This window comes from Parus major, chromosome 3, assembly GCF_001522545.3.
Source record: "Parus major isolate Abel chromosome 3, Parus_major1.1, whole genome shotgun sequence".
NCBI lineage: Eukaryota > Metazoa > Chordata > Aves > Passeriformes > Paridae > Parus > Parus major.
In genome coordinates this window covers 16,105,239-16,128,138 of record NC_031770.1, presented here as the reverse complement: position 1 = coordinate 16,128,138, position 22,900 = coordinate 16,105,239, and the positions used below count along the sequence as shown (strand labels likewise).

At 43.5% G+C, this 22,900-nt stretch overlaps 1 protein-coding gene and 1 long non-coding RNA gene across 3 annotated transcripts in view; one reads left to right on the top strand and one right to left on the bottom strand.

Moving 5' to 3' along the window:
* Positions 1-4,427: 4,427 nt before the first annotated feature.
* PSEN2 (presenilin 2) lies at positions 4,428-22,492 on the top strand. The gene is made up of 11 exons (XM_015621847.1): positions 4,428-4,485; positions 9,637-9,832; positions 10,557-10,786; positions 11,766-11,907; positions 12,744-12,811; positions 13,606-13,826; positions 14,642-14,740; positions 16,504-16,581; positions 18,137-18,256; positions 18,770-18,888; positions 20,048-22,492. The coding sequence occupies exons 2-11, from the start codon at positions 9,689-9,691 to the stop codon at positions 20,201-20,203; spliced, it is 1,377 nt and encodes a 458-aa protein (XP_015477333.1). The 5' UTR covers positions 4,428-4,485; positions 9,637-9,688; the 3' UTR covers positions 20,204-22,492.
* Positions 6,037-22,900, bottom strand: part of LOC107201878 — a 28,826-nt gene continuing 11,962 nt past the window's right edge. For both annotated transcript variants that reach the window (XR_001520443.3, XR_001520442.3), the window contains exons 5-6: positions 10,469-10,643; positions 6,037-9,729 (exon numbers count right to left, since the gene is read on the bottom strand). This is a non-coding gene — a long non-coding RNA (uncharacterized LOC107201878). The remainder of the gene's footprint in view (positions 9,730-10,468; positions 10,644-22,900) is intronic.

The following is a 22,900-nucleotide window of genomic DNA, read 5'->3' as shown; positions in this document are numbered from 1 at the left end:
ATGTATAATTCACATTCCTTACTTGTGTCCCCCTTACCATGGCCACCAATAGGCCCAAATCAATTATACAGTTCTGAATATCTGAGTAGTTACAGGGAACTTAATGAGGAACTTTTATTCATTTTTCAGTTTTTTTCTTTTCCATGTGCATTTTTAAAAGATGTTAGACATTTGCTTTCCTTTTTCCCAGGACAGACCTCATTTCAGTTAAAGTCATTGTCTTCAAAGAAAGCAGAGCAATGTGAACTCACAGTTTGCCAAACCACATGAAGAGGTCTGCTGATTGCTTGAAGCCTGGAATTGCCTGAAGGATTTGTCCCAAGATCTGAAAAGCCAAAGAGATACCAATAACTTTAAAGGCATAATGCTGCTTGTCAGACTGGTGCATTTGTCTCCTAAAGGGAAATTTCATCCTTTAGTAAAACTGTACACGACTTGTACAGTACTCTACTTGTAGGAGGCAGAAGAAGCTGTCTGGGAAAAACAGTGGCCCAAAGGACACCATGGCAGCAGGAGCTCTGCTCCCAAGCAGGCACTGGACATTCCCACTGGGGCTTCTGCTTGATGGACCTGTGCCTGTGCCTTGGTGGACCAAGGACCTGTGCCTGAAAGCAGGATTTGGTGGCATTCCATTGACTTGGATGCATCACTGACTGCTTTGTGACTGCACACTTTACCAGATTTAAATCCTGTTCCCTTCCCACCACTTTGGCCTTATCTGTTTTGAGAGAATCTCATATTTAGCTCAATTCTTTATCTTTTAGAAAGAAGCCATCTACACAGTTCCTGTGCTGCTGCAGACCTGGAAAGAATGGACCACAAGGTCTCAGGTCTGTGCAACACCATGGGGGATTTGTATTGAGTGAACATTCAGAACACATCTTATGAGTGTCCCCTTAGCATGAAGTTGAGTTTCCAAGGGTTAGACCAATAGCCCTACAGTCTAGGGGACTTTGGATCTGTACTTAGCTCTGTTTTAGACAGAAGGACATACCATACTCTTCAGTACTGGGGCTTAAATCTGAACTGTCTGGTTACATCTGAGGCATTAGGGATACACCAATGTGGGAGCACTCTTACAGAATCCACACAAGAGTGCGACACCAGTATACAATTCCTGCCCACAGGTGGCACTCCATCATGAGCCCTGGCTGCTTGCTAAACCCTCTCATGAATGAGATCTCCTACAGCTATGGGGAAAATATTTGCTTTGGTATTCAGTAATGACCTTTCCTTGAGGGACTACAGATCTACAGAGTGGAATAAACTGAGCAAGACTCCTGGAAAGTACTGTCTATTCCAGAACAAAACTCCAGTGTGCTGGGCCTGACCCTATTCATATCTTCTGTGCAAGCACAAGAGGTTTTAATGTTATTTTGACACATGGTGTCATGTCTGTTTCCATTCAAAAGCCAAGGGAGCATCTCTGTTTGGATTTGTGTCAGTAGTCCTATTTCCGGGTATTATTTACATGTCCTGAAATAAAACAGTCACAATTCCTTGGATATATTTGGAGGACTGCAAGAGTTTATGACCAAAACCTTTGTGAGATTTCCTGCTGTAAACATCTCAGTACCAAAATGGGATACATTGGGGCAATCCCAGAGAATGTGCCCGTGTACTTCAGAACAACCACCACCCGTGGTGAGAGACACAGACCCCCCAAGTCATGAAGCTGTGAAGCAGCTGAGCATGCAATTTCCCTGGCAATGAGCACACTCTGCATTATCTGTGAGAGATCCTTTAAGGAAATGACCTGTTAAAAAAAAAAAAAAAAAAAAAAAAAAAAAAAAAAAAAAAAAAAAAAAAAAAAANAAAAGAAAAGAAAAGAAAAGAAAAAAGCAGAAATACTTTTGATGTCCATATGATACAGAGCAAGGCTTTGCTCAAAGAGCCTTTTAACTTGCTCTCAGGTCAGATGCTTCTCATGTGATGCAGCTAGGAAAAAACATGTGAAAAGGCATTCTGATTGAAAGCTGCATGGAAGTAACACTCAAGGATGGAGTGTTAAAAAACAACTATTTGTCTTTCTATTTCCCACTTTAGGTTACAGAAGAGGAGCACTGAACTAAGATAGATTTTTGCCTCATGCTATAAAGGAGGCAGGCAGATTCTAAGAAAGACAGCTGAGTTTCACATACCCATGCTCTTGTGCTTCCATGAAGGTTGAAGTACATGAATTCTTTTCCTAAAACCCTTTGCTAGGTTGCACAAGACCTACACTTCTTTGCATTTGTCCATCAGGGGGAGAGCAAAAAGGGAGGATCTAGTGAGAATGGGGAAAGAAGCAAGGAATTTGTTTATCTCTAAATTTTAGTCCTGAGTAGGTCTGAAGCCTGGGAGCCCTTCATGCAGCAGAGCAGAACTTTTGAGAGACACAAAAAGCTGCAAGTTTAGCTTCTAAAGCTGCTAATAAAGGGCAACTGGGCTTGTAAAACCAGTTCCCATCCCTCCAGCCCCTAGAAGAAGGAGCCTAAGAACAATTTCCCTATCTCCTGCTGCCAGTGAGGTGAAGAGCAACACAGTTCAAACTGTCAATGCTTTGGCTTTGAAAGCATAAAAATGTTTTAAAACAGATAAATATATTTACTATTATCCCAAATTTTTGTCAGATACTTATGCTCCATGTAAAAATAAAGGGGAGTAAAATGATTATCAGGAAAACAGTTGCCTGAGTGCAGCCAAAATTATTCCTTCCCTTAATGTTAAAATGAACAAAGCAGCAGATCATAGAATGTATGAAGGATTCAATTAATCAGAAAAATTCCCATTTAAAAAAAAATAAATCTCCAGCTGGATAAAGTATCTCGTGAAAAGGAACTCAAGAGTTCAGCACAAAGACCAAAGGTAGACAAAGCCTTTGAGGGAAACCTGTTAGAAAGAACTCTGATAGTGAAGAGCTCTTGGCTAGTGAAGAACACAGCCAAGCACAGAGTTTATCAGTTTTTTCAGACTGACTTTACCTTGGCAAAGCCCAGCTGGCCATGCTGGGATAGGCAGCTCTCCGGGGCTCTGAAGAATTTTCCATTTAACTCAGTTCTGTGTGCAGTGCTCAAAATAAGAATTACAGTGCAAGGCAGGTGTATCACTTGTCACTGATGTTGCGCAGGAAATTTGAGGAAAAGAATGTGATGGCAAATTTAAGATTTGGAATCTGCAAAAGACTCCATTTTGTCCAATGATTTATAGTGGGGCGGTTCGCATATTTGTACCTTGTGTCTCCTTCATTACCATCTTACTCTTCTTTCCTTTTGTATAGCAAATCATCATGGGTGGTATGGAGCAAAGAAGAACGTGAATCTCTGCTGTAAATACTCCCTGTGTCTGTGCCTGAGGTGCTTCCTGAAGTGACAACAGCAGCAGAGGGAAATTGCTGTGACTCCAGTTCATGTCTCTGCCCCCACAGATGATGAGCAAGTGCTACAGAGCTGCCAGAATCTTAATTTCACTTGACTGCTGCTTGAAAAAGCAATGGGAACAGAGGCAGGAGTGGTTTGTGTGCAGACTGAAGAGTGATTTAATCTCTCTACTGAATTGTCTTACTATCGTGCTTTTAAAAAAAATATTATTTGTTAGGGGTTTTTTTTCTGTGGGTTTTTTTTTGTATTAGTTTGTTTTTTAAACAAAAATGCTTACAGTCTGAAAATACAAACTTCCCATACCCATTGCAAATAGGGTGAAATTGTAATTTTCCTTATTCACCCCTCTGATCTATAAACTGAGCAGGGGTCAGACAATTCCAGCAGAACTATTACTTGGCCATTTCCTCCGGTTTCTCTGTTTACTCCTTTGCATTTCTCTCCTTTTATTTATTATCGTTTTATTTCCATCAGGATCTGCATGCTTGCATATAATTTTATTTACTGAAGGGATAAGTTGATAAGCCTTCCAATACTTGAAAGGAGTCTACAAGAAAAACAGAAATGGACTTTTTACAAGAGCATTTAGTGACAAGGGGGAATGGATTCAGACTGTAATAGAGTATGTTTCGATTATCTATTAGCTATTAGGAGGAAGTTCCGTACCGTGAGGGTGGCGAGGCGCTAGCACAGGTTGCCCAGAGAAGCTGTGGATGCCCCATCCCTGTGTTTAAGGACATGTTGGGCGGGGTTTTGAGCAACCTGGTTTAGTGAAAGGCTCCAAGCCATGCAAGGGGTAGGTACTGGATGACCTTCACGGCCCCTTCCAACTCCAGCCATTCTGGGACTCCGCGTGACCCGAAGCCCGGGCACCGCCCGCCCCCGCCCCACCATGGCGGCCCCGCCGCCTCACAGGCCGCCACCAGGCACCGGGCTACAGCCGCCTTCCTATTGGCCGAGCCTCTTCCCGTTCTTCTCTTCTATTGGAGGAGAGTGGCCCGTAGGCGGGGACACTCGCTGAGCGACAGCTGCGGTGGCGAATGGGCGAGCGCGGCCGTCCCTCCCGGCCGGCGCTGGGGCGGGAGCCAATGGGAGCGGCGGGGGGCGCGTGCGGTGCCGGGAGCAGGTAAACAGCGGGGCCGGCCGGGGCGCGGCACCGGGATGCGGGACGGGGATCCGGGACTGGCACCCGGGACTGGCACCTTCTGCCGCCGGGATGCTGCGGGCTCTGGATGGGACCGGACGGGCCTGGCCAGCCGCCGGCGTTCGCGCGGGGTCTCGGGGTCGCCGCGCTCCCAGAGCTGTGTCTCTGTGTGTGTATATACGTACATATGTATGTTCTTACATAGGTGCATATTATATGTAAAAAACCCCACTTATTTCCATGCGTGTTCGTGTATGTACGTGTGTTAAAATATCTGTATACCTATTTCTCCTGGGCGGTGGCGGCGTATCCCGGCTTTCGTTTGGAAGCGCCTCCGGCACACCTTCAGAGGCAGACGGATTTTTTAAGCGTTCAAAAGGGCAAATGGAGAGCAAGAACATCTGCATGGGAGCAAGGTCTCCTCTGGCCTCCTGCAAAATCTCTGCCTGGCGGGGTGGGGCTTGTCTTGGTGGTTTTTCCCCTTTTTTTTTGTTTAATGTTTGTTGTCTGTGTCTCCGGGCGGGCTGGCCGTGAAGGTGGATGCTCAGGGATGCAGTCCCAGCCCTGCTGTGTTGCTGTGTCCCCTGGGGGGCCCAGGGAAAAGCAGCCACTCGGCCAGGACACAGGAACTCAGCCCCAGCACAGGTGTCCTTGGGTGTCCCCGAAGTGTCACCTCCAGCGCTTGCTGGCTCGGATGTCCTCAGCAGTATTGGGACCGATGCGTGCTGCTGCTCCCGCATGTGAAGTGTGAGCCGAGCTTTGAGGTTTTACTTGTGAGTAGTTCTGCAGGGCTGTGGTGCCTTTGTGCTGTGACAAGGAGTTGGCTGATAGAGTATTTGGGCTCGGTACTGGCAAAATAATCCTTCTGACCCTTTCAGGGAGGATCTGATTTCAGCTCTGCCAGCAGAATCACCCTTTGGGACTACATCTTATGCCTTTCTTGTGGGACAAGAGAAAGCACTGGTAGTTCAGCCAGAATGTAGAAAGAAAGCTACAAATCTTTACAACTTCCCGTAGCATCTTGTGTTTTGTTATTTTTGTGTTCTGGGGCTGAAAGTGAGTGGTATTTGCACACTGAGATGGTGTGTTCCAAGTCCCCTGTCATTTTAGCAGCATGCCCATTCTGACTTTATTTATTGACAAGAACCTGGGAATCTTTCCTCCTAATTTTGGCCTCACTGCTTCTGATTTCTTAAAAGTTTATTTCCTTCTCTTCATATTTACCAACAGCAGTGCTTGCTGCAGCCAAAACTTAGGAGAACATCAGGTTCTCACTATCATCCCAAAGCTTTCTCTTCATCTAAATATAGCAAAGAAAATTCATTTCTCTTCAACTGATTGCCATCAAAGAGAACAATATGGATAAGAATGAATTTTAACTCTCAAGTGGGTAATTAAGTATTCTGCCAGGCTACAGCAGCTATTCTGTGCTGTATATTGTAGTGGTATGATTTGTGATGGATGAAATGCAAAGCAAAGGATTTAGATTGTTTGCAGCATGAAAATAAAAGGCAAACTGAGGCTAGATCTTAATGTTAGTGAACTGGCCCAGTTTAATCAAAATCCATAAAGCTGGTTTTTCACATTTGAGGAAAGAGGTCTCTTGCATGAAGGACATCTGGAAAGAGAATTGGTGACCCCTGCTTCCCTTCAGCATTCACAAGACTGCTGTAAAGCAGGGTAATTGTATTCCCACCTCAGCTCCTCTAAGAAGCACTTGCTACTGGCCTGTTTTTTGTCCCCGTTCATTTTTGCCGTACAGTTTTGAGAGTGGGGTCATTTTGCTGTTAAGCATTGTATGATTTTTTTTGAATGGGATCTGATGGTTTGAGAGGTAGAGAGGAGAACCTTGTCTGAAGTAACTTAGTGCTTCAGTTTGATAATGGACTAGCATGTTGTTTAATGTACTTGATCACACTCTAAAGCTTTCTGTGAATATGGATACAGCTTACATTTATCTCAGTGCTCCATGTTTCCCATTCCTGAGCTGTCCTTCCCCCTTTTTCAGCTTAGCCTAGTCAATATGCATAGATGTATTTACTGTCATGAGCATAAGTAGGAAAGAAAGCTCCCTTGCTTTCCATTATGGTGTATGCAGCATCCTTTTGGCAGGCCCTTCTCCTTAGTTCAAGTAGTGAAATGAGACCAGAAAACAGAGTGGCTTTGTAACACCCCTGTCGTAGGTGCCTGGTGCTCTGTGGCTCCCTTTGTGTTTGTCAAGCAAGTCCCTGGCTTTCTGTTCTTTCCCTCTGCTCAGCCCAAAGGGTGCTGAGCAGAGCTGTCATGTGGGCACGTGTGTGAGAGTGACCAGGCTGGTCCTTCCTCCCCTGGAGGACAGATTGCTCAAACCACAGCTCTCTCTGGCAGCCAGCAGAGCCTTGGTGCCAGTTCAAAGTGCACCTCTGATGAATAAATAGGGGCATTAGACAAAATCCCTGCTGGATGGGAGTAGAGGTGGTGGGGCAGAGGGAGAGAGACAGTGTTCCTGCCCCTGTAAACCGTATGTTCAAGGCTCCTGCTTAGGTAAGAGCCATAAAGCCACACAGCCAAGGGTTTTGCAGACCTGAGGTGGGGGTGGGCTGCTTGTCTGGCAGCAAGCAGAGGGCTTGTCACCTTAGGGCTCAATCCTACTGGAAGGGGGTACACAGTGCTCTGTATTCCTGGTGTGGGCACTGCCACTGGGGCTGCTCCCATACCCACTCTCTGGGCCAGCCCTGCTTGGACATGGCTCTGTGACAGCAAAGGGAAACTGGTGCCTCATTGTCTTGTCAAAAGCAGGACACAGCTGATGAGTACCTGGTGTTGGCACCAGAGAGTTGGAGGGTGTTGAGACAACCCCTTGGGCAGGACAGTTTAGATGAATCTAAGTCAGCTGTGACTTCGGTGTCTGCCATAGGAGCTTCTGTAAAGTCTTGGATTCATTGGGACATGTTTGTGTCAGCCCTCACTGAACCACGGCTGTGTAAACAAGGGACAGTGAAGCTGTGTTCAGGTCTGAATCTGCTTACTGGCCAGAAGTATCATGGCACCTTTACATGTCCATATACTTGTTGGGGGAGCATAGGAGAAAATGTCCTTAAAATTGGCTGTGTTTCAACACGAGTCTATTTCTTCCCATGTAACTGTGAAGGTTAGTAATTGGCACAGTGGTTTTGCTATTGGTTTAACTCCTCCCGTGGGCATAACTAGGGTATTGAAACTAGGCTAACTGGCTGTCCCTTCAAAGTCCTCTGTAGAATTGCTCTCTTTATGTAGCAAAAATGATTTCTTGAATCATGTGAGAAAAAGTTCTTCAGTATTTTCACTGGGTTGTTGAAATCTAAATATTGATCCCAAATTATCAGTGAGTAAAGCTTTATTTATTTCCTCCCTGGTCTCTCACATGAGCAGAAGTTTTTGAGAGTTATTTAGTCACAGATCCTGTGGAATGCATAACTTACCCTGTTCCTTATCCAGAAGTATGTCATGATAGAATGACTTTATGTATCTGACTTCCTTAAAGACCTAAATCCTATAACTGGAGCAGAGTCTAGTGTCCCAGCTGTAAATTGGGAGCCCTCATGTGCTCAATCAAAAGAGTGTGTTAAGCATCCAGAGAGGAGACCTTGGTCTCTGTAAGAAATAAGCACACAACTGTTAAGCAGCTCACCCAGTAAGAACACGGGATTACTATGAAGCTGACAGGCCTGAAGTGAGGGTTAGCCCTGCTTCTGTTTCCTGTAACTGTACCACTTTTATCACCAAAGGAGGAACAAAATTATATGAAAAAGCAAGAGAAGCCAGGGGAGGAGCAAATGTCTGAAAAGTGTTTCACTTGGGTGGATTGAGTTGATGTTCTAAAATTTCTTGAAGGTGCAGATGTGTTGAGGAGGCTGTGAAAGAAAGGAGGGGGTCTCCTACTCCTCCTTTTTTCCTTCCTTCAAAGTGAATTTCAGTTGCTTTAGTGAGAAGCAAGAATATCTCACAGATCTTCAAAGTATCCACTCTGACGTCAGGGTGTGCTGGTTGGGCTGTGAATGTATGATTCAGATTTAAGTGACTGTGTCCAAATCACGTGGCTTCTTCAGCTTCCTCTTCTATTTCCTGAGACATAGGAGCTTGGGTAAGGTTGTAGAGGAGAGTTGTTCAGGTAGATATAACTGCTTACAATGCATTAGAGGTATTCTTTTGCTTGTGGACAAGTGGGTGAGTATCAGAAAGTGGTTATTTACTTGCCTTGTTAAGCTGACTTAATAATGCTAGAAAGAATTTTCCTATTAGTTGCATTTATAACTTCCTGAAATACTGATTTTAAAGCTGTTCTGCAGTAGTCAGGGCAGTGCACCTTCTCCCTCTGGTGTCCAGAAAGAAGAGCTGTTCCTTTCCTTTCTGTACTCTGTTACTGCTTTGCCTGCTTTTCTGCATAGCAGTAGGTGAAAAGAGGCCAAGCATTTCTAACCCCCACATTTATTCTCCATGTATTTTCCCATCCAAGTAACTTTGCTTTTAATCACAAGACAACATAAGGAAGAACCCACAAGTGGCTCTCCTAAGGAGACAGGTCTTTCTCTTGCTATGCAAAACTCTTCATCAGCAAAGAGAAGCACTGCTAATAAAATTCATCTGGTTAATAAACAGTTATAAGACAGCATGTAGCTCCTGATTAGTGGCTTATGTAAAGCTGAGGCTCCAGGTTACTAAGAAACTTCTGCTCCTTGCTGATGCTCGCGGGAGTGTTGTGTAAGAGCTGAGCTCTCTGAGCTTTCTGACAGGCAGCCAGTATGTGAGGTGAAACTGTGTCTGGCCCTTTGCAAACAAACACTGAGCGCTGAGAAACCTCCTTTGTGGAAGGTAAGGTGTACTGATGGGAGAGGGGAAATAGAGGCAGCAAGTGAATGCTGTGGTAAAGAAAAATTAAGTTTCTTTAGTGCTGCATTTTGTTGATATCTGTGCCTGCAGCAGTCCCAGTGACTTCAAGTGAACAGATTGTCATGCCTGGGTGAGGGCAGGATAAATCTGCTGTTGGGAGAAGATGGAGCTACATGGTGTGCTCGAGCCTCCCTGCTAAAATCTGCTGAATCCTCTTCAGACTTTCAGTTATTTGTAGTGTGGTGTTCACTCTTTTCTTCCCCTCTGCTCTGCTTGTCCCCACAGCCTGGAGTAGTGCTTGGCTGTGTCCTCCTGCGTGCTCTCTTGGAAAGCAGCGATGATCACGTTCATGAACAATTCGGACAGCGAGGAGGAGCCCTGCAATGAGAGAACATCCCTGATGTCTGCAGAGAGCCCTCCAGTACCCTCCTACCAGGATGGCCTGCAAGCCTCGGAAGCAGGGGAAGCACAGGCACATAGGGTAGGTGTGTGTCCCTCATGGGGAGCAAGGATATGGGGTGTGGTGGCAGAAGTAGTCCTGCTACCCCTCAGTCCCACCTACCAGACTGGATTCTAGGATTTGCTTTGGTTAGTGTTGTTTTCCTGGTGTCACTCTCAGTCAGCAGCAGCACTGCCTGTTGCCACTTCCTCCACTCTGACTTTTTCCCCATTTTTATCTCCATGTATACTCCTCCCATTTCCTTCCTTTTGGTAAAGATACAGGCTTTTAGTCAGGGCCTTATGCTTTTAGTCAGGACTGTTACAGGATATCCTTTTTAGCCTTCTTGTTTTGCCAGATACCCTTTGTCTGCTGTGGTCAGATGCAGCTAATGTTAGAACAGAATCTAGTCCAGCTGCCAGCAAAGCAGCAGGATAAAGCTAGTAGTGTTTTTGGGAGAGGAGGAACATGTCAAGTGTATGTCAACTCAGATGAAATTTTTTCTATCTAGTTCTGGGCATCTTGCCCTTCATGTGCCCATCTATATATTTGCATTTGAAGAGGTCCTTAGATACTCATGGAATTGGTTTAAAAACTCTATTTGCAGCATGTTTGCAATGGAATTTAATGGAATTTCTAATTGTATTGTTCAGTTGGTACCTTTCTATTAGAACTCACCTGCTATGCTTGTGGTGACTTACAGCAGCCTCGTGAGGTATGATGAAGAAAAGAAGCATCTTACACATTTGCTAATATTTATTTTCAGAAGAGGCGAGCAGGCAACAGCCGCGGCCCGAACAATATCGCTGGTGGAGAAGCGTCTGGCTCGGGTATTCCAGTGAGGGAAAGCGCCCTGGAAAATGAAGAGGAGGAACTGACTCTGAAATATGGAGCAAAGCATGTAATCATGCTCTTTGTGCCTGTCACCCTTTGTATGATTGTTGTCGTCGCCACCATAAAGTCAGTGCGCTTCTATACGGAGAAAAACGGGCAGCTGTAAGTGGGGTCTGCAAACAGCCTGAGTATGTGGGACCCCCTGCTCCACACACATGCTCTGTGCATGCAGAGTGCTTCCTTAGCAGGCTGGGAGAACCTTTACACTGGTAAAGGGCTGTAGAGATATACAGAGAGCTTACTAAAGCAGGCTATGTTCACCTGTGAAAGTTTTTCCCGTACCTGCATTGCACTGGTCTGTTAGCGCTGTCATTTAGGGTTCCCTGAGTGAGGCCTGTGAGCAGCATAATAACGAAGCTGCTTCATTCTGCAGCATAAAAGGCCCAGGCTGAACTCCTAGGCTGTTCACTCACTAGCTGGCAGCAAGCAGGGAATAGCATGTTCATTTGGATGAGTGTCTCATTTCCTGGTGATATTTCTGGTTCCTAAAGACTCATGGTGTGGATTCCTAATTCCATCCAGCTCCTGCTGACAGTGCCTGGCTCCTGGGGCCTGGCTTCTGGGGCTCTAACTGTGCTTCACATATGGGGTGGAGAAAGGGGGACTGTGGTCCCTTGAACTGAATCAAAGGAAACAAAATTGGGGGAAGGGCTGTAGGGTGGCAAGAAGGGATAAGAGTCCAAGACTCTCCTACCAAGTGTGGAAAGAAAGGGTGTCTCCCATTTCAGAACAGCACCTGGGAAGTATCCTTGTAATTATCATGGAGAGGTTCCAGAACATGCAATAAAAACTCATGGCCTGCAGAGCACTTACTAAAATAAAGTGATTTATACTCTAGGTCTTTTTGCTTAGAGCTCTGCCAGCCCACAGCTGCTCTGTAAGAATGTGCTTTTGATAGAGACCACTAATCTTTAGTTGATAATTAACTTGAGCCTAGCCCCTTCAGAGGCTACATCTCATGTTTGCTGTCCTTGGCAGTCCTAGCTCCTTTTCTTTCCCACACACAGAGAGGTCTGGTTTTATCTGGGACAGATGGTTAGATAATATCTATGCTTTATATGGCTTTTGCTTTATCCTGCAGGATCTACACCCCTTTCAGTGAGGACACCCCTTCTGTGGGCCAGCGTCTCTTGAACTCGGTGTTGAACACCATCGTAATGATCAGTGTCATCATTGTAATGACCGTGTTCCTAGTGCTGCTCTATAAATATCGCTGCTACAAGGTAAAGCATTCATGCCAGAGCCTTTTCCACCTCTGTGCTGTGAGCCTGGGATCAAATGGGCCTTGCATGGCAGTGAGAAACACAGGCACTGCACTGGCTTATCCTCATCTTGGGAACAGCAGGAATCATACTGTGCAGAAGTCTTTGTAGTGATGGAGCTGTGGCTCTGAATAGGCTTTTCCATTATTTTGTCACTAATGGCAGGCCCTTAAAAACAAGGACTGCTAATATGTGTTAGTCAGGTCTGAGTTTTCAGCATCTGATCCAAATGTTTTGCCATTTCTACTTATGGACTGAGTTGTACCATTAATGGTGAATGCCTTCTATTAAGACATTTCAGATGAGCTTTGTGGAAACTGGTATTATTCCTGCCTGTGGAAGCTCTGGTAGAAGAGCACAAGGCTTGAAGAGAGAGGCACATTCAGGTTCTAAGGTGCTCAGGGAGTTCTTATATGTGCATTTGAGCTCTGTCCATTCCTGCTTTTTAATCTTGTCCCAAAGACAGAGTTTATTTTACAGCCTTGGGCAAACCCCTCCTCCTTCCTAGCAAACAAAGAATGTGTTCACCTGTATGAGCTAGCAGCCAGTATGGATACCCATGAAAATGTTCAGGCCAAAAAAACCCAAACTAACTAAAACCCTAAGAGACAGAATACAAAATAAAAGTGGGAGAACTGAGGCGAGGTGGTTGTCCTTCCTCCTTCACTGACCTGATAGGGAAGGCAGGGTCTTTGGACCCTGGAAGAAGAGTGCAGAAGGAGACTATTGGCTGCAATTCTGTGACCTGTGCAGGGGTTACAGCCCCTACCATCACTTTTTCTTTTTGTCCTTGATAGTTCATCCATGGCTGGCTGATCCTTTCCTCCTTGATGCTGCTCTTCCTCTTTACCTACATATACCTCGGGTAAGTGGGAATGGTGCAAGTAACCTGGCAGCTCAGGGCTCCTTCACCTCTTTGCTGAGAATTCCCACTTTGAACAAGAAAAGGAATTTCTTCCCTTCTCCAAATGGACATTTAAGTGTTGTTAGAAGAAGATAGTTTTCTTTTTTAAAAAGTGAAAAGAAGATCTTTAATAGTCAAAGCTCAATTTTATAAAAATCATTGGGAAGTGATAATGGTGAGCATGAAATGAGCAGGCTGAATCTTATGGTACAGAGGCCCTGGATTGAGAAGCACGTGGAAAGGCACTTTATGTGCTGAGTTACTTCTCTGATTTTTTTTTTTTCCTTAGACAACATTGTTTCAAGCTCATTCCTTTAGCTCCCAGCTCAGGTGAAAGGAAACTTCTAACTTGTGCGTGACATTTGTTTAGACATTTTCATTTTTAACTGTGAGCATATTGCACCTGGTGGGATGACACTGACAGGATTTCTTCGCTGTAGACAGTCATGTAGCCACAGGCCTATGCTCATTTAAGACCTGAAATCCTGCCTGCTCAAATCCTTGGAACTGCTGTTGAACTGAGGACTAAGGCAGTGTGGTGCAGATCTGTAAAACAGCACATCCATCTCGTGCAGGAGGAACAGAGCACAGAGCAGCAAGTAGCCAAAGGGCAGGTTCCCCTTTCATGATGAGAGTTGCTCTTTTCTGCTTCCTTCTGGTGTAGTTGGGGGCTTTCTTGTTTAACTACAGCCAGTGGGATGCTTTGCATGTCACTTGCTTTCATCACTTTGATAAATTTTCTTGTGGTATTCCAGTGAAGTATTGAAGACGTACAACGTGGCCATGGATTATCCCACTCTGTTCATAGTCATCTGGAATTTTGGAGCTGTTGGAATGATTTGCATCCACTGGAAAGGTCCCTTACAGCTCCAGCAAGCTTATCTCATTATGATCAGTGCTCTAATGGCTTTGGTGTTCATTAAATATCTACCTGAGTGGTCAGCATGGGTGATTCTAGGTGCAATCTCCATCTATGGTAAGTCTGGGTTGTGGCTCTACAAGGTGTGGTTCCTGGAGAGGTTACTCAGAGGCAATCTCAGGACTCTGTATGTCCTTCAAAAAAACAACTTTATGGTGCTAAAAGCTTTACAAAGTGCCAGATGAGCAATTAATTTGACTCCCTGCCTTGTCTCTTGCTAATTGTGTAGGTAGTGTACCTCAACCAGGTCTTTCAAAGGGGATCACCAAGTCAGGGAAGGACTGAATCTCACTTAACTACATGGTAGGGGTGGTTGGGTTTTTATCAGTAGCAAACCTGACAGTCTTGCAGGTTTTGTTTATTGTTATCAACAGATCATGGATTTTGGTATAAATTTCAAGTGAACCTGCAGAACAAGAGGGAAGAGATCTGATGGAGGAGAGAGTGTAGGCAAAGAGGTACTGGACTAAAGGCCTTCATTCATGTGAAACACAGAGCCAGCCTATGTAGTGATGGATTGTGGAATGTGAACAAAGCACCCCCACTCCTCCTTTAATTAAATTTAACATCTCAGTGAAATGCTGCCGTCTACTGTCTAAGAACTCATGTGGTATTCTCAAGGGGCTTTTTATAGGATTAGCACAGTGAAAACTCTTATTATTACATTAAGGCTTGGAGATGATATTTTTAGTGAGCAACACTTTAAGGGACTAGAACAGCTAGAGTTATGCAAAGTGGTGAAAAGTGTCATTCAGGAAATCATCTGGTTTATATGGATAATGTAAATTTGAGAGGAGAATATTTTCTTAAAGAAAAAGAATGTAAAATAGGTATGGCAATTCAAGATGAGATTGGTCCTTTTCTTTCTGCAGATCTGATGGCTGTTCTCTGTCCCAAGGGGCCACTGAGAATGTTGGTAGAAACTGCACAGGAGAGAAATGAGCCCATTTTTCCTGCATTAATATATTCCTGTGAGTAAGATTACAATGTTAATGTTTTTAGCCAGATGAAACTCTATTAACCTATTTCTGTGTCAAAGCAAAGAACACTGTCTTAGCTACTTTCTTGCCTTAAGAATGGTGCACAGTTATATTCTGGAACAGACCATTTGTAGAAGGCCTTGGTTATCAGTTACAATGTTGCTAACTCAGATTAGCCAAAGGGAGCCCACATTTGTCTTGTGAAGCTGAATTGCTGAGAAACAGATTGATCCTTTCATGAATATAGTGCATAATATGCCTCTTTTTTCTGCACACAAAATGCTCTGTGAGTTGAGCAGCAGAGTTTGCCAAGTTTTGTGATGAGGTGGTGCTCACTTAATACATTTATTTATTATGTGTATGCTTTACAGACACACTTTAAACATATGGTGAGGTTCCATGCCTCCTGCAGCCCCCTCTTACCCTCCGTACTGTACAGATGGCAGTGCTTAGAATATATTTGCTTTATTGTTCATTGTTTGGCTCCTCACTTTGTAAAGGGCTCCATTCAAGTACTGCTCTGCAAACAGAAACAGTCATCTCCTCCCTGGCTTTCCTGGGCTGTTTAACTACCATGGTGTCTGATGCCCTTGTCCAAAGGTATTGATGTGCTTAAGATAAGATTATTGGAAGGCAGGAGACTCAACACTCATGGGACCTGAACTCAAGTGCTTCATGGACCTCACTGACTCTTTCATTACATCACTTGGAAGATGAAGGGTTATTCCCAAATGTTTGGTGCTAAGCTGAGGATGCCTACAACCCGACTGATATTTTTTTTTTTTCTTCAAGCATTTAATGTTACATAAATGCTTTTATGTGTTAAGCAGAGTCTCAGTTCTCCTCAGGTGCCTTCCCTTTTACAGGAGATTCTGTTACACTGACCTGACACAATCTAGATGAAGTCTCTCATGTGCTTTAGTTAACAAACAAGAGTTTCCCTAAAGGAGAATGCAGTTCAGCAAATAATACTGGACAAAAAGTTCTTGTGCAGAATGTCAGTGTCTCCATTGCAAAACCACATTCTGTGGCTCCCTCTAGATGCAAAAGCATCACCTTGGCTGAGCTCATAGTGGAAAAGCAGGCACTGTGTTTGCCTTGGCTTATTTTGTTTAGCTTAGCTTCTGTAAAATCAGGAGACTGATGCAGACTTAAATAAAAAGGTGATTTGAGTTCCTGTCTGCTGATTTTGGAATGGTTTGTATTACTTTTTAATTTGGGGATCCCAAGAATAAACCCCCAAACAGCAGTTGCTGTTGGAATCAAAACAGAAATATGCAATATTTTGACAGGATGGAACCACAACAGGCAGAGAGAAAAGCTTGCATTCTGCCAGCTCCTGTGATCCCTTGCTTGTGTGCTGTACCTTTAGCAGAGCATGAGTAAGCAGTGTTAGTTAGCTTGTATTACCATCATTCCCTGGGAAATTATTTTTCTTTGAGGAGAAGAGCCAGAAATCAGGAAGAAAACAAAGGAGTTGAGGACCCTATTCCTGAAATTTTGTTTTCTTTAATCCACAGAGAAGATTATATTGACTCTTAGCTGCTTGTGCTCTGGGACTTTCTTAAAAATGGACTGGATGCATTGGTTGGCTTTCTCCCACCTTGCTGTCTCAGTGCCTAGGGAAGCCAACTGAGTGTTTCAGAAGCATTTACAGGGGCAAGAGTTTGTATTTCTAGGGACAGCTGAATACTTATTTCCTCTAAGCTATAGTGGCCAATGTTTTATGCAGCCAATTACTTTTTTTCTTCCAGCTGCTATGATGTGGACAGTTGGAATGGCAAAGCCAGACACAGCAGCAAGAGGACCAAGTCAGCAGACATGGGACGCAGGTTTGTTTGCATGTCCCTCTCCCATACAGAGCACTGTCCCACAGAAATAATGAATGTGTTTGAGACTGAACATAAACCCCCAAATCCTGATGGATGACTTTAATTTTTTCAGTGTTGTTACTTGCAGAACTCAGTGAAGTTCATAAACCTCCTGTTAGGACTGGCAGCAAAAATGAACAGTGTAGGAGGCTCCAGTATTCAGGCCACTTTTTTTAAAAAAAAACCCTAACAAACAACACATCAAACAGAAGTGTTGTTCAACTCACATCTTCGGTGTACTGAAGTCAAAGCTGAAAGGGGGCTAGTGGGGGATTATATTTTTCCATACTGGGGATGGTAAATTACAACATAGGCTCCTAAATATATTTGTGTTCAGACCAGTGCCATGGAGTACCCCTCTGTAAGTGCAATATGGCTCACTCTGCTAAAGAAAATAAATGTCTTTACCCTTGGGTAAATCCTTGTGTTAAGACAGTTACCTACCAGTAGTTTTTGTGATTCAAGTTTACATTGTAGCTGGTTCTGCAGTAATTTGTGTGTCTTTGCTTTTATCTTCTTGAGAAGCAAATTAAACTGCAGTTTTAAGGTGATTGAATAAAATCTTACTTGTGGTTTTGGGAGGATTTCCTGTCTAGTCCTGCTGCACTTCAAGACGACAGTACCTTTGAATGTTAAAGCAGCAAATGTGTGCAAAGGTTTGATAACTGAACATGCTGCCTATTCCAGGATGAAGCAGCTGATATACCAAGAAACAACAGGGACACAATCCTGCTGTGAAATGGGGCACAGAGCAGGCACAGACTACAGGCTGAGGGGTACAGAATGCTCTGTGGAAGCTCTGTGTCCCAGAACACAGTCTGCTTGCACCTGCAGCAGCAGCAACCTGTCAAACTGACATGGGCTGAAGAGTTTGTAGGAGCTTCTGAAAAATAGGAACTGTCCGATGGAGGCAGATATCACAGACTGGCTGCTTCTGAAAGTACTGCCAAAGGTTCTGTCAGATGTGCTTTAACAGAGGGTGGAAAAGAGTTAAATTTGTGGACAATGAAATGTGTCTTTCTACATGTGAACAGTCAGCTCCAATGTCAGTTTGACTCAGGACTTCTCTCGTAAATGGCAGTCCTCTTAGTCATCCATTTTTGTTATATGGCTGGTTAGGGAATACCTGAGCAGCTCCACCCCAAATGTATAACACTGTGGGAATGCATATTAACTTCAGTGGCTTTTCCTTGTCATTCTGGCCCGTGTAGAGCAACATTAGGTCTGTGTACGTGCTCGCTTGTTAAAGCCATTGAGCTCCTGGGTGGCTGCCAGAGAAGCTGTGAACATTTACTCTTCTGACTCTTCCAAACAATAACACACGTTTCCTTCAAACTAAATGTCTGCTTCAACTGGTCCTGACGGTTGCACCTCCATGAGACAAAGGGCTTACCCACAGCAGGGCAGCTTTACAGGACTGTGGATTTCATGGGCTAAAACATGTTATAAACACAGCTGTCTCTTGTGTTTGTTTTTTTTTTGTAATCCATTCTTGACCTGTTTTTGTGGAACCAAGCTGAGGATGGGAGAGAACACCTCAGGAGCCCTTCATATGCAGAGTCTCAGATGTCAGAGACAAGAAGTCCTGTTCGAACCCGCCCTGTCACTTCTTCAGAGGAGCTTGAGGAGGAGGAAAGTAAGGGAAGCTTTATACCTTGTTTTCAATGTAGTCAGAGCCTGACATTTTTACTCTTTTTGGTTAACACTCTGTTACCCAGTTTGGTGTAATCACAGTTAATTTGAATAGTTGTGCTCACTGAGCAATGAAGATCGTGAGTCTGACTGTGTATTACCTCTTGCTGCTGCAGAATCTGTTCTGGGATTGTGGTTCCAGTGACGCCTGTTTGGCTACATGTACAATTTAAACAGTCCCTTCTTCCCCTTGGCTCCTGTCCCTTTCTGTCCTTGTGCTTCCTCAGCTGGTTCATTTGTAAAGCAGCCCAGGGAAGCACCTCAGAGAATGAGGGAGAACAAAAGCAATTAGTGGGAAGAGGGCCTGGAAATCTCAGCCTCCTCAGAAATGTGTGGGTCCAGGTTAGTAGCCAGGACTAGGAACCTTTACCTGCTCCCCAGGGGACAAGAATTTGTTTAAGAGGAAGCAAAACAGGAGGCTGAGAATTAACATGTCTTCTTTTTCCACTTCTTTCAGGGGGTGTGAAGCTGGGCCTTGGAGACTTCATATTTTACAGCGTGCTTGTTGGGAAAGCAGCTGCCACAGCTAGTGGAGACTGGAATACCACACTGGCCTGCTTTGTAGCCATTCTCATAGTAAGTGAGCAGCTTTTAGAAGTCCTGTCACACCCTGTTCAGCCCAGAAGTGTTGCCAGAAGTACCAGCAGCTGAGCACTACTAAATTAGTCCTAAGTAACCTGCTAGGTATTTAGGAATACTCTGTCTCTAGGCTTTAAACAGCCACTGCAGCAGAATGATCCAGACTAATCAGAGCAGAGCCAAGCATGGATCTGGTGGGAGTGAAACAGCCCCAGGGAACTGCTGGTATGTTTGCTTCAGACACAAGAGTCAATATTAGGAACTCCACACTGATTAGCAAGCATAGTTGAAATGGCTAACTCTGTTATTCTGGAGAGCTGATAGATAAGAAGGTGAAGACCTATCTTATTCTACTATTTGAGCTGGAAAAAAATGAGAAGGAAGGAGATTTAAATCCATGGAAATTATCAATAAATTTGCAGTCTAGAAACACTGATTAAAAAAAGAGAATTTAAAAAATCCTATCTGCTGATCTTTAGCTACTGCATATTTTTGGAGCCCAGTGTCTTTGAAGTAAGAATGGCTCTGATGAGAGAAGGAATTAATATTTAAAGGCACTTAACCATAGTATCTACCCAGAATATACAACAGCTTCTTCCCATGCTACAAAAAGCCTGCTATCCAGATAAAACCAGAACTCACCCATTGTTATAAGGAATCCAGCCAAAAGAACAGCAGTGGGTATTTGGTTTCAGTTTGGTTGTTTTTTCCTTCATTTTTTTTTCTTTCTTTTTTTACCCTAACGGACCTTGTAAACTGGGAATGTAAGTATTAGATTATGTGGAACTCCTATCTGTGCAGTTCACCAGGGTTTAAGTGCTTTTTCCTGTTGGATCAGTACTTCATTCATAATGGCACAGAACAAGGAGTAAAATATTGTGTAAAGAAGTTTACCTCTCAGCGTCAGCTGTACCTCTGCATTTGCTGTTTATACCAGTTTCTCAGCAGACAGCTGTGCTCCAGACTGCTGAGGAAAAACCTAGCCAGCTTGTGTGAAAGATGAAGCTGGGGGAAAATACATACTCTGCTGCTGGTAATTCAGGCAGTCTGCAGCGCTCTACAGTGCATTTAGACAATTATCTGTATGTATGACAGATGTATTTCTGGTTGTCTTATTATTATGTCCCTGTGTTTTTTATTCTCTTCTCTCTGACAGGGTTTATGTCTAACACTTTTACTACTGGCTGTTTTTAAGAAAGCACTGCCTGCTCTTCCCATTTCCATCACCTTTGGCTTGATCTTCTACTTCTCGACAGACAACCTTGTGCGACCGTTCATGGACACCCTGGCCTCCCACCAGCTGTATATTTAGAAGAAGTGGGAGTTAGAGGATTCTTTTTCAAGCTTTTCTGTGAAGTATGGTACAATGTTTGGAATAGGTCATAAGGTTTTTACACTTAGTGCCATATATTTGTAAGGAAAACACTAATTCTGTGGCGTGCTGTGTACTAAAAATCTAATAGTTACATGTTGAACTGAGATTTTTCACAGGACTCTTGGTGAAAAGCCTGGCTCCTTGCTGATGTCAGACTGTTACTTTTATTTTATTTGATGTGCACAGTGGCTGTTGTGAGCACAGAAACCTGTATATGGCATGGAACACTGGAGAGGTGAGGGGTCTGATCTTTTGGGAGCTACATAAGGTGTTCTAGTCCTGGAACTGCAGTCAACTTTAACAATACTCTAGAATTTTTAAGTCTTCACACGTTTGAAGTGTTGTACAAACATGAGGTGCAAGTGATGGGAAAAGCACAGCTGGCAGCAGGCACAGAGCAGTGTGTGAGCATTAGAGAGGCGAGGCTGAACTTCCTGTGTTGGCTGCTGTGCACACACCACCTGTTGAAATTGCCCCATAGGCCTTTTTATTATGGAGATAGTGAGCCATGAGGGATTGAGACAGGATGTCAGTGGTGGGATGTCTGAATATCAGGCTCCTGGCTCTGAGCACATCCCCCACTGCAGCCAGCAGCTGATGAAGGCAGGCCTGTCCCTTCCAGCGCATCAGATCCTCAGCGTGTGGAAACAGATACTGCTCTCTCCTCCCAGCGTTTTACTTTTTAGGAAATATTTTTCTGGGTCCATACTGCAATCCTGAAATGACCCTAAGGTGGAAATGTCTGAACAACTCCAGTAAATCAGACCTGTAACTTACTGTGTGTGTTTCTGGTCTCATTTCTGTGCATTACTGTAACTACTCCAAAGGAGGATTTATCTTCCCTTTATTAAGAGGTCCTCTCTTACACTGACTGAGACTTGGTTTACCTAGGTTTTTGTACTGTTTAAAGATTATTTTTTTAATTACAAATTTTAAAATAGCTATTTAGTGTCAAAGAGACTCTTTTGGAAATATCCAGTCATAGTTTGTATCAAAATATTGGGGTGCAAACTTTAATCTGTTGTTACATTACTTTTAGGAATAGCTATACAGCCTCAAGTGAGTTCATTAAGAAATCACAGTGCTTGACATCAGTAAAAAATACATAGGACAGACTGAACATTTATGTTTTGTCCACCATTGAAAATAATTTTATTTCTACTCTTCGAGTCAGTTTTTCAATAGTTGCCAAAGTTACGTGATTTTTTTTTTTCTTTTCTTTTTACTTGTGTCTGTTGAACAAGTTCAGTTTTCTTTGACAGCTGATCAGTGTCACTAAATGTAACATTATGTGAGATTTCATGACTAATGCAATGCCATTGAGAGACACAGAATTTAATTTCTGGAAATAGTTTCTAGCTAAGGCTTTGAATTACACATTTTTTATGTAGTGCTTTTTCCAGTAGACCTGTTCAAGTTTATCTGCTTTGATATTTAACAAGGACATCACACAGGTGATTCAGACTAATTTTTAAAAAGTGCATGAAGGTTTTTACAAGGGGTGTGTGTGGGTGTGTGTGTGTCTCAGTCTGGACAAGTCAATAACTCTTGCTCTTTGTTAGTTTTCCGTCCTCATTTCTCACATTTGCAATGTTTGGACTTAACAACTGCAGACAGTTAACTATTACTAAAAGTATTTCCTTTGGAAATGTAAATCAGTAGAGCTTTGTTTGCTGATTTTTAAGGTTTATGTGAGAGTTGCTTTTTCTATTTGTTTGTTTGTGTTTGTTCTTTTTAATGAAAACAGTTAGAGGGCCAATTGGACGAGAATCCCTGGGAAACATGCTTTTACTTTTTGCATTGCATGGTGTAGAGAGGATGTGAATTATTTGTATATACTGAAAGAAAAATCCTGCTTGGCTTATCAGGGTTGTAGCATATTGTTAGAAACTATTTCTATGAAAGCAGAGTTGATACTTGAAGGAAACTGGGAGGGGTACCTTCACATTTTGAAGGATCACCACTGGTTTTCTGCAGATACCTGCTCGCCAAAGACTGGCCTTCCACTGACCAGTTCTGCAGAACTTACAAGAATTGTAATTTAAAAGGTAACTGAACAACAGATTCTGGCAGTGCAACAGAATGTATTATCCTGGTGAGTGATAGGAGTATATCATGGATATACTGGAGTGGTTATAATTGTGTAAAAGTTTGTATGTATTTACTACAAATATATATTTGTGTTTGTGTGTGCATATACACACAGACATGGAAATTTTAAAATTATGTTGAGTGATTTCTCAACTCTTTGAATGTTTTCACTTGTGCATAAAGTGAACTTTTGTTTGTGATGTTAACATTGTGCAGCATGGCTTAAGATGTGAAATGCACAGGGTGGGATTTATCCTACTCATAGCTGGCTGCTACATGAGATACTGTCTCAGTGACCTGGCAACTTAAACCAGGAAAGCATTTGTCTGCCTAATGTGTTCATCCACCGGTGTCAACTTGCTGCATGTTCCGAAGAAATCCTGCTGTTCCCCCTGATGTGCATCCCTGAAACAGCACAGCTGCCAGCTACACTGAGGTGACACCTTTCTTCACTCAATATCTGAAGTCACTCAATATCTGAAGTCCTAGGAGGTGCAATGTGTTGGTATTTTCTTGTGTGATCCCAGTCACACTCACCCTCCT